At 33.1% G+C, this 12,592-nt stretch overlaps 1 protein-coding gene across 6 annotated transcripts in view; it reads left to right on the top strand.

The window, feature by feature from the left end:
* Positions 1-12,592, top strand: part of Stum (mechanosensory transduction mediator stumble) — a 31,229-nt gene that overhangs the window by 5,115 nt on the left and 13,522 nt on the right. The window contains exons 1-4 of one of the 6 annotated variants that reach the window (XM_072895166.1): positions 742-931; positions 8,161-8,222; positions 8,632-9,026; positions 9,388-11,098. In XM_072895166.1, coding sequence (XP_072751267.1) covers positions 8,648-9,026; positions 9,388-11,098 — 2,090 coding nt within the window. In that variant the 5' untranslated portion in view covers positions 742-931; positions 8,161-8,222; positions 8,632-8,647. Of the gene's footprint in view, positions 1-741; positions 932-960; positions 980-6,917; positions 7,298-8,160; positions 8,223-8,631; positions 9,027-9,387; positions 11,099-12,592 lie in introns of those variants that run through there. The other 5 variants (XM_072895170.1, XM_072895169.1, XM_072895171.1 and 2 more) reach the window with 5 other exon arrangements.

Here is a 12,592-nt window from a genome sequence, read left to right as displayed (position 1 = left end):
TACAGATTATTATTTATTCATAATTGATGATACCTATATAATTAGTTACATTTAGATTAAAAAATTATAATATACATATAATTATCTTAAACCTACTTTGATAAGAGATCACGTGAAAAATTAAATGTACGTTATAGTGTTGGCTACAAAGTGCTACAAAGAGTTGTCAAAAAAGTATGAATAGTATTATTTTTTATGAAATTTAAAATTGATTCTTGTTAATGCTATTTATTACTGATCACGTAATGATAATACTTGGTAATGCATCGAGAGAAATTCATAAATTATATAAATAATAAAAATAGATAAATTAAGTTGTAATGGTAAAGAAAGAAATTAATGTAATAAAATATTATTTATTCAATTGGATATTAATTCTAGCAAAAAATTTTAATTTCAAATTTTATTAAAATATTAAATGATGAGATTCCAAAAAATTTACAAAAAAGGATAATCTTCTATAAATACATGTTCTCTAAATAAAAAATCGATTTATAAGTTCGCGAGTGATGAGAGGCTGCGTGTTTTCGCTTGCTCATTCTTCGATTCCCCGCAGAGAAACGGATGAGTCAAGGTGTTCAAATGACAAACGCAATTTTTCACATTTGCAGCGAAGAGAATGCGCGTGTTGTTAGTGGTCAACGCGCCCGCGCTTCTCCGAGTGACCACCTTCGGCGCGTATCCCGCGGACGGGCGCTATAAGTCGCGGCAAGCGACCCCGCGTCAGTGAGAACGCGTTCGTGTTCGCGTAAGGACGCGCAAAGCCGGGATCGAGGAGGTCGAGAGAGACGACGACGGCCGAGGACGCGATCTGCGCGCGCGCGCGCTTCCCTCGGGCTCTGCAACCCTCGTGCATGCGTGTTTCGCTCGGGGGGGTAAGTTGCCGCCGTAAATGGTGCCGACACCACATCCGCGTCCACCTGCGAGATAGGTAAGACGATGGTGGAACGCGATGACCACCTTCGTATCCGTAAAGCCAGTAAGTTGAGTGACAACTCACCTCTGTCACCGTTGTCTTTTGCAATGAAAAAGAAAAATGAATAAATTGTCATTCGACTTATTCCCTTATTTTCTTTGGACAAACTTGGCTGATGTAAACAGTTATAGATTTTATGTTGGATATTCTCTAATATTTGTGACAGAAATTTAGAATGATAATTTTGAGGAAATAAATCTTTCTCTAATAAGTCAAGTTAAATTTCTCGTGTAAGATGTGCTTAGGAGTAATTGTTGTGTCGGATCTGGAGAACGACTTTGTCGATCGATTGCTCGTGATGCGTGCTTTGACTTACAATGTGGAAAGAAAATGATTTTTTAAGTTTTCTATAAACTCGCAGATTTTTATTTAAATAAATAAAGTGCAAGTTGAATTGAAATAAAAAGAATATGCGTGATTTGCAAATAATGATGTATATATCTAATGATATATGTTAATTAATAGTGATTAAAACACGAAAACAGTTGCATGCAAACTGATAAAAAAACAAACAAGAATAGGTATATTTTCTTTTTAATTACACTGCCATAATGTAAGATTTAAAATTTTACTTGTGTAATGCTATAATGTTTTTTTATGTATGTATATACACGTATTTATTATATGCTATTTGGATTTTTAATAATTTTATTTTGTTTTATGACTTGTGTGATTAATGTTATTTAATTATTAGACTGACCAGATTTCAATTATAATTTACTTATTTATTTAAACACTATGCTAATTTAACGAGATTTTAGACATGTTAGTTTAACGAGATTCAAATTACAGAGAAATAATTTATAATAATTTATATACAGTATTTATTAAAAATATCTCGTATATATATATATATATATATATATAAGTATGCAATTTGTCATTTAAAGTTTATATTAATGATTTCTTAATTTAATTGTGTCTATTCGCGTTTCTCTAAACGATTAACGTACTACTCTAATTTTAATACATTACATGTAATTATTGGCCTTCGATAAAGTTTAATCACATGTGTGAATTAATTAGTCTTGAATGATTGAGATCGGCACACTTTCCCAGAGACGGAACAATTATATCACTAAGAACTCACTGAATCAGATTAAAAAAAAAATTACGTGAATTACTTCGTTCATTCAGTCGGGAAAAGTTTTACACGTCTGACCGCTCGCTCGCGCGGTCTACGTACTTGAATTTGAATCAGATCGATATAAGAGGCGGCGCCTCGTGCGAACGAAAAATCTTCTTAAGTATCGATCCTCTTAAAATGCCGGGGCTATTTTATACTTTAATGACAATTAATTTTTTGCACTCGCTACATTGTCCATCAGAACCTTTGTTTACTTGTCGCGATGCAATTTAAGGCACAGTTTAATTCTAACAAAAAATTCAATAAATAATTCAGTAAATAACACAGAATAAAAAGTGTTTTTATAAGAAGCAAATATTTACGTGCTAATTGATGCTAAATATAATTAAGGATCATAAGAAGTACTTAATACGTGATGGCAAAATAAAGTTTGTTCCTTGAAATTGCAAAAGTTTATAGTTTAATAAATCTAAATATAAATTAAAGGGTCGAGATTATAGGGCATATTTTAAAATTGCACTGTAAGGCCATGTTTATCGATGACCATGTGGCCTTGAATATTCTTCAACAATCATCTTTGAAGTATATAAGTTGTGAAAATGACTTGCACGCGAGAAGTTTGATGCGCCTGTCCATGCGGCGCGTGAGAATTTATATTTTATGATCTTTGGATTAAAGCGAAGAGTACATTCAGACACAGTATGAAAAGGCATTTTTTATCTTGCGCATTGCAATGCATTCTAATTCGCGCCAGTTTCTTCGAGCGAAACTCAATTTCTTTCGTAGCGGTAGAATTGAAGCTAGAATTGAATGGAATTTTATGAACTATGTTCTTATTCTTTCAATTCTTTCAATATATTTTTAAAATAGGAGAAAAATATATTTAAAATTTTAATATTTTTTAGGTCTTAATACATTAAAAAAAAAAAGAAAATGTAATGGTTAAGTTTATCTTTATATTAATAAAATGTAAGATATATTTTCATACTGTAAGATTGGAATACACGACATGATATAATGTTGTGAATATATATTTAAATATATTTACATATAATATTATACATACATATATTATAGATATATTTGAATATATGTATAAGAGAAAGAGTATATCCTATTTTATATCATCCTTTTATAATAAAAAGATTTTCTACTCGAAAACAAAGTTCAGGTTTGAAATATAAATTATTTTATTGATGTAATATTGAGAAAAGATATTATTATGTATATATATTCTTGGTACTTTCTTGTTTTAATTTCTACTACTTGATATGCTTACCAGATCATAACTCATAATACTCGAGATTGTCTGATTTAACGAATTTATAAACGATGAGCGGCTCTTTCGAAAATCACATAGACATGGATTTGCGAAACTTAAGTTTCCTAGTTATTTAATATACACATACACACGCATATTATTGAGGCTTCCATGTGAGAAATCGCTTCTGTGGTAGACAGTTAGCGGTCAGAAACCGGTATGTCTGAATTTATAGAGCGAGGAAGTTCCAGACGGTGTAACATTCGCGTAATACTCGATCATTTTGCACAAAACGTCGGTGTAGTCTTATATTAATTGTTGCATAGCAGACGTACGTTTCCCGGTGCAAACGATGCGTGAACCGCTGCATGCCGCATCAGGAAGAGTTTTCCGACTGGAAGTTTCGTTATTACACTTTCAAAAGGTTACGTGTATTGCCGTTACGATATTACGAATTTATTAGAATTAAAAACACTTAGAATTAGTATCTTTTTTCACAAGATACATATCGAGTCTTACTTCTTGCAGAAATAAAATATAAACTTTCAAAGTAGTATTATACATAAAATTGAAATAATAGTATACAATTGAAGAATTTTATAAAAAAATACTTAAACTTTATTTAAAGAATAGTTCACGAAGTATAAACATTAATGCAATGGAATATATTTCGGAAATTACTAGATTATTGGATTACGGAATAGAGAATACGTATATAATCTTTCTCTCTCATCTAAATTTCCAATTAAAATTATTATTCTTCTCGAAATACTGGACAGAGAAAAACTTTTATTATAAGGTCAATTTACGTCCCAGTCAATAACGCAAAAACTTAAAAATTCTAATTCTAAAAAAAAATCCTTAAAAAAATACGTACAATCTTAAAAATGAAAGAAGCCAAAGATTGATTGAATTTTTCTTGAAGATCCAAAAACAAAATCTAAAATTTTATTTTTTCTAATAATAAAAATACTTTTTTTAAAAAATAAATTGAAGAATTTTTTTAAGGCCTGTATTTGATGATTAAAAAAAGAACTGCTATACTTTTGTGCCCGAATCAGTCACCAAAGCAATCAAAGCGTTTTAAGAGAAAGAATCTACGGTTACGCAAATGTTCCGCCGCCCGGTCGCTAAATGCAGGTGTAAAAGCGGGTCGTTGACCCCGAGATATATGCCGCGATCTATGTTTTCCGTTCTCCTTCAAGACGCGAGACGAGATTTATAGTTTGCTACGCGATCCACGCGATATGTGCAATTGCGACAGGACCCATTATTGCGTCGCGGAAGAAGAAGCCGCGGTGAATTCGCGGCTGTTGTGTGTGGAAAGCGAGGCAACACGATTGATGTACGCGACTTAATTAAATATTATACAATGGATGTTAATTAAGGAGCTTTGCGCGTTTCTTCCTCGATTTTGTCGTAGCGAATCAGCAACAATTGCACGCGGTTTCATCATTCGCAAAATTATTCGCGGTTTATCGGTCACAAGGACGTGAGATGAAAAGTTCTTTGTATGCCTGTGTTCGAGGCAAATTGTGAAGAATATTTAGCGTATTGTAATATTGTTTTGTTAAACTGAACAAAGATATTCGATTACACGAGTAACAATATTTTTGTAATTTTTAAAGTTGGGCAAGATTTATAAAAACGGTGCTATATTTAAGATTCTTCGAATATTAAGAAAACATTTTAAGTTTTAGATAAAAAAAACAAACAATCTGTTCTAAAATGTTATAAATTGTCCAAATTATTTGAGAAAGTTGATTTTTTTTATTAATTGATTATAAAGTTATTTAAAATGTTTGAAATCTTGATTCATCTTGAAAATCAAGTTTAGTTTTGTCTAATATTTTCAAATAACTATAATCTCGGAAGTTTTATTGCATCTGCCATCATAATTGATTGGCAAATATTCAGTATAATTTACTTTACATGCTTTCGTAATTTATATTTGAGACCATAGTAGCAATCACGTCTGCATGCGCGATGTTCTTATTTAAATTTAAACGTCGGGCTCGTGATCGATTACCGTATTCAAACAATAACTAAAGGTCAAATCTGCGCGTTATGTAGAAGTGCAGTATTCAAACAATGACTCTATAAGCTGGTTATATATTTTACATATTAAAGGCGCGCTATTCAAACAGTTAGTCAAAAAGTTTAACAAATGTTATATATGATAAGCGTCATATATGATATAAGCGAAATTGAGAATAAGCAAGTGTCATAAATAGTGCATATTACAGAATTGTGTTACGATATAACATTTTGCATATGAAAGATAGATACCACTTGGAAAGTCCAAAATTCTAAAGCAATATAAAATATTATCAACAAATTTTCAAGACCTTAATTAAAGTTTTTATAGTATACTTATTGTTAGATATTGAAATGATATATACATTAGGTATTGAGAAAAATAATGTTTCATCATGTATTTTTTAATATAGTTATTATATTTTATATTTATTATGATATCAATTATAATATATCCCAGGAAAATGTAGATAAAAATAATAAAGCACTGTATTTAATTAATGACGATAAAAATGAATATGACATTATAAACAAATTTCTATATTTTTCGCATTCTTCAAATTATTAAATTTCTATTCATTAAATGTAGCGTAGTCGAATAATGATGGAAATTTCAAGTTTCAATGATAATAAAGTTTGTAATGATAATGACAGAGAGCATCTCATCAATTTTATTAAATGAGGTAATTTAAAAGCTGTCATAACAGGTGAAAGTATGTATTCAAAGATCTGTGTTACTTCAGATCCTGTATACTTTATATCTTCTTTACAATGTAATTGTTCACAGTGCAATTATTGATATAGGATGGTAATTACATAGAGTGCACGGTGTATCAGTATACATAAGCGAATGCGGAGAATTATGGAAATCACACGAATTTATTGTCCAACCGCAAAATTTATACCAACGTAAACTAACGACTAATTAGTTTTTACATGCATGTGAAAAATCCGCAAAAATAGATAAAATATTTTTGAGTTTTAAATAAAATATTGAAAAAATTTTGACAATTTAAACAAATAAGATTTATAAATTACAAATAAAATTAAATAAAAACACTAAAGTATTAGCTTAGTACTTTAGACAGGAAATAAGTATATTAGCGACTTTATAAAACCGATTCTCCTACGAATTTCGAATCTGCTGTCCTTTGATATTTTACACTCACTGATTTGCTATGCTATATACTTATGCATGTTTCCTATTTAGGATTTAAAGGAAATAATCGCGCTGAAGATCGTTTTGTGTACGCGTGCTTTGAATCCATCTCATGGTTTTACAATTTACAATGTATTTATGCTTGTACTTGCTTGTACATTGATTCGTAGCAAAAGACATTTATAAATCACTCCGTTGTTCTTGTAACAAGCAGTTGCGCCATAAATTACGCTACGAACATTTCCCACATTTGTCCTGATCTAAATCTTAATTGCAAAACTTTATCATGATCGAATAAGATGCATTTCTCTCGTTGTTTAAGTACTCCTTCGTATTTTTTTGTATGTTCATTCTTTCTAATTTCCATAATATTTTATATATTTTAAATAAAAGAAAAGAGAGCATGTCTCTTTTTTTCTTTCTACAACATCCTTTCGTTCAAGTAAACATTTAAAGTTTTTAAATGTATAATTGTGTATAATTTCTCATAGCATTATAAATTTTAAGTGTAGCACGATGAATTAATTTTATTCAGTGACGATATCGGGACGAAAACAGCAAATTTTGCAAAAAAAATTATCAACAGGTTATCGTTATCACGCGATGAGCCGTTTTACTTGAATGTTTTTCGATGACTATTGAAAGTAGTCTGAGTTTCAACTTTGTCGGATTTGGAAAGTACGTTAGCGCATTGAACTTCTTTTTCTTCTTTATTAGAGAGATGTAATGTTGCACGATGCGTCGACCGCATCAAGAATGTAGTTCAGCAGCGTTTCGGTAAGCGCGATAAATTCACTCACATCAGACAGATCGTCTACGAGAGCGTGAATAACGCGTGTTTCACGTATCCGCTGTAGATACTATTATTGTCGGGACGCTTGTTAAGCCGCTCAGAACGAATAATTACACGCGCGTTCGTTAATTGTTGGCTGCATCGAGTCAGGGCTTCCCTCGTCCATAAAGAGGAAAGAAAAACATGTATTAACATCTAAAAAAAACCCGTCTGCAATCAAGAATTCAATAAACTTTTCAAATAGTAAATTGTGCGAAGAACTGCCATCAATATAACAATAATAAAATAGGTATAAAATCTGAGCATTATATTATTAATTTATTTTTCAAATTTAATTTTGACTCAAATAGTTTGTCAATAAATCAAATATTATAATATTAAATATTAAATTATTAAATATTAAATATTAATTATTAAATATTATAATATTAAAATATTATATATAATATTAAATAATTATAATATTAAATATTAAATAATTGTAAATATTAAATATAATATTTGATTCATTGGCGCGAAAGCGCTTATCGCAATCGATATTGAAATAATGATTGATGGATTTGTTTTTATATCGACAATAAGTACATATAGAGAAAATGTGAAATCTGTAATTTAAATTTTTGTTAATGCAGTTATCGTACGCGAGCTATCGATCGTCTAAAATGGTTGAGCGATTCTTTTTATTTCTGCAATTGTGTTTTCCATCCGCATGCGCCATTGCGCGGAACCGCAATCTTGGATTATACCTCAACTATCATCAAAATAAAAATTTCTCCGTTTATCCTCAAAATGGTTATGCACTCTCTCCGTAAAGATCTCTCTCAGTAAAGATTTCTACTTTTTACAGGTGAGAGTAACGGCAGAACTTGGCGTCTCTCTCACTTCGGCGATCTGCATGAACGGCACCAGGTACAAACGCTTAGGTTTAAATAAAAATAAAGATGAGAAAAAATAATCAAGACATAAAATTGTTGTTTTTAGATACAAATCAAATAAAGAAACACAAAAAAACAAATAATATCTTTAGGAAAAGTATTGATATTTTTTAAAAATTAAATTTTTATATATAATATTAAACATAGAAATTTAGATGTACGTAAAACTGAATTTATAACAAATTATGCAGTAGACATATTATCTGATAATGAGTTGCAGTTATTTCGCGCAACAAAAAAATATAATATTTTTTTATCATTGTCTCGATTTTAGATTACACAGGCTTCCTGTTATTCATATTCTAATAATTAAATAAATTTGGGCATTAGCAGAAATGATTCTGACAGCTCAATGTCATTTATGTTATGATTTTCCAATTAAGATAGGGCCTCGTAAGAATGAGGCGAACCGATCATGACGGTCATGTCGCGCGGCAAGGCCAGCCGTCTTTCCGGGTGTTGGCTGTCCCCGACATCGCTTATCTATCGCCAACGACTCCCGAGAGAGCACCGCCGCCGCCGCGCGCGCCCGAGCCTTACAAGATCACTCCGTCGTCGACGTCCTTCGGCAGGGCACATCGTCGTTCCAGTTTCGTGATACTTGCCGAGTCCACGCCGGCGAGCCCAGATCCTGACAATGCATCACCCAACTTGCCCACAGGAAGAGTCTCACCTTTTCGTGGACGTGGTTTCAAGGGACCACCTCCTCGCTCAATGTCGAGACCGCAGTCGCCGGAAGTCGCCGGGGATGGACGTCGACGTAAAGTCGAACGAAGAGGTAGGTTGAACAATTCATAAAGTTTTCAGCAAACTTTAAAAATTTTGATATTTTGAGTATTTAAAATGTAACAGTATTTTTGAAGCTATCTTGATAAACTATTTTTGACACTAGAAATATCTAAAAAAAATATATTAAAGGTGTTAAAATACTGTACTTTTTTAGATCACGTGCGTGGATATTTTTCGAAGTTTTATATTGTTACAAAAAAACTTTATTTAACAATTATTTATCAATGTACATATTTAATGCACAAAATTAAAATTTAATAATAAGAGTTGCTTTGACAAGAGTTTTATGTGCTTTATTTGAAATTAGTGATCTGATCTTGTTATTGTCAAATCACGTTTATCTCTTGCAGTTTCTCTATCGCAACAAAACAGTCCTAGAAGAAGCCTGATACCACAGCCTACTTATCGTCAACGATCCACTTCCTTGACGAAAGCCAATGAACGTTCGCCATCGCCAAAGATTGGTCGCCGAGTTGATTCAAAAACACGATTGAACATCTCGAATTCGCAAAATCGATTAGACGACTCGAAAACACGGCTGAACGACTCTAGAACGCGTCTAAATAAATCCGATTCCAAGAGTCGTACGAATTTAGCCGAGTCTAAAATCCGTTTTATTTCTAATTCTACCAGTAATCTCAGCAACAACTCAACGCGTCGACAAGCGACGACAAAAGCGTCGACGCGGCTTTCGCCGATCCAAGGCACTCCGACGAAACCGGAAAAGGCGACTTCTCAATCGAACATACAAAATAAGAACTCTTCGAGGCAATTTCCTACGAAGACATCGAAAATATCACCGCAGAAAAGCAATGTCGCTACTCGAAGAGACAATCAGAACAAAAACTCCAGCAAGGATCGCGTTCTTTCGCCATCGAAGATTCCTATGAAGACGAATAACCCGTCAAATACTAGCAGGTTTATTTCAATGCCCGAACAAAGCTCGGACAGATTTGTAAAAATAAATAAAACGGGCAAAGTTGTGGCGGAAGGCAAAAGTGACAAACAGACAACGAGTCAATCTCTTCAAAATGGTCAATCGCTTCAACCAAATTCGAAAGAAAACGAGGCAGATGAGAATTCCTCGGGTAATAAAGACGAAGTGGATCTCATAAATCTGCTGAAGCAAACGTCGCAAACGATCGGTACATCTAGTGAACGTCTGGTTAACACCACGACGACCACGGCAGTACAGCCGTTACACATCGACGCGAACACGCTTCTTGTGGAGCCGAATCAGCAAAAAGAACGGTCTGAAGGAATGTCCAGATCTGTCTCTCCCGCATCCAAGGGGGAATCGCCGGTGCCCATTTCGACACAAAATCAATCGGTCAAGACAAATCCAGCGAGTAATAATTCGGAGAGCGATAATAAAGATAATAAAGACTCTTCCGTCGCCGCGGAGAGCAACACCGTAGGGCATATGAAGAGCGGCAGCATTGGCCAATCTACGAAGATTGTTAGGAACAATGGTGAAGGTTCGGCTCATCAACGTTCCAATCAATCTTCTGCCAATCAGCATTCTGGTAAAAACAATCAGAACGCTCGCGGATCTAAGCAAAATGACGGGAAGACTCCGGAAGAATCGGAAACGATAGAGGTGAAAAGCGGCTCCGCGAGCAGCAAGATAGCAGCCAGTAGCGAGATTCCGAACGATAAGATGCCAACCGTGATGGAGAATGACTCAAAGACTGCCGGGACGATCGAAGCAGCAGAGACGGTGATGAATAACGCGACAACGGTAAACAATACGATGAACAACAAGGCGAGCAACAACGTGAATTCTGCGATGGGTGCAGTGAATGCAAGTGTAAACAATAGTGCCGTGATGCGAACGAGGAACGAGAACCGCGGTAGCAATGCGTCCCTGAAGTCGTCCACCGGTGCATCCACGGGCTCCATCGAAAGCGTGAGGTCGACGGATACAGGAGTGAGTGTGAATACGGTCAGAGGAGTGTCCTCGCCGAGAGAGAAGACAGGCGTGCACGTGGTGAAACGTCCGCAGGAGATCGAGACACTCAGTGGTAACATCGTCCACATCGAACAGAACGGAGAGCCAACGTAAGTCAATTTTATTTTATATATTTAATTATATTAGATATAATATTACACGAATAAATATACTTGTATTTTTTAATCATATGTATGTTGAAGTATCATAATTGATCACAAGTCTATACTCTTTCTCTCTTTTTAATTACATTCGTTCTACACTTGTTTTTTTCTTCTTTCTGTTTTTATAATATTGATGTATGTCCTATTTAAACTATAATTAAGTATAATCAATGTCAGAAAGAGTAATAACGTGAAGCTGGAAAATAATTCTAATGCATAGTTGATTAATGACGTTAATGTGTTATGCAATAATTATACGTTGTCGACCGATAGTAATTAATAGAACACACAGAAACATAACTATGTAAATCTATATTTTGATAAAAAAGAAGATTTCTGTTTATTGAATTTATAAATCTTTCTGTTTTACAAATTGCGTGATGCGCTGATTAAAGTTACACGCATGATTTTGTTACTTCATATCGTTATCAAGCATGTGATCAATAATGAATTAAAGCTATTTGCTACGAATGTAATGCCTGATATATAAAGCATTTCGAATAATCGTGATAGATGAGAAGATGAAATTTCGGCAAGACACGGCATTAAAACATCATTCTCAATTAGATAAACCACTTTCATGACACGATGTTGCGCCGAAAAGAATAGCGATGACCGCCGGAATCTCTCGAAGCTCTCTAACTCTGACACGCAACTACTTTAATATAATATCCGATTTTACTTGATTTCTTTGAAATCTTTGAAACTTTCGAAAAGAATAGAGAGAATTTTTGTTTTAAAATAAATGTTTAAATTATTTTTAAATTTCGATTTTGCAAATGGATTTAGAAACAGATTATATATAACTAGAAGTTATATATAAGTAGCTATTAAAATAAGCGGGATGAGATTATCATGTTTACAGCCTTCAAATTATGTTCATTTTTTATTCGCTTTGCCATTGTTGGAACAAAATTTCTTTCGATGTAAACTTGAGATTGTTTTAAGGAGCAGTTGTACGACATGAAATGATTAGTCGCCATATTTTATCGCACTATAATAACACTCTAAAAACTTGGTCTCTCTCACAAAGTACTCATTTGCAATATTACATACACCTTTGGCCAAAAGCAAATAAAATACTTGTATTAAATTGTAATAAATCCGATTGTGTTTAGCACTCACGCGAATTAAACATTATGATAAATTTTTTTAACAATATTTTATCACATTTCAATATTCTTTTTTCAATATTCTATTCTCAAGGAACAATTTAATGCAAAAGTAAGATAAGTCTATAGCCTATATTAAATGCAAAGTCTAATGGAGTCGAATTGAGTTCACACGCATATAGATTATAAAATCAGCTTATTCTTGAAACTGAACTTACAATTCGCTATAATTCTACATAAAAATTTATTGCATTCTCTGAAACTACATAGCCGAGTAGTTCAGTTTATTACAATTTACTAAGAATGTTTTATATTTTGGCCAAATCTG

The sequence above is a fragment of the Anoplolepis gracilipes genome, chromosome 6, assembly GCF_047496725.1.
Source record: "Anoplolepis gracilipes chromosome 6, ASM4749672v1, whole genome shotgun sequence".
Lineage (NCBI taxonomy): Eukaryota > Metazoa > Arthropoda > Insecta > Hymenoptera > Formicidae > Anoplolepis > Anoplolepis gracilipes.
This window is presented reverse-complemented; position numbering and strand designations above follow the sequence as displayed.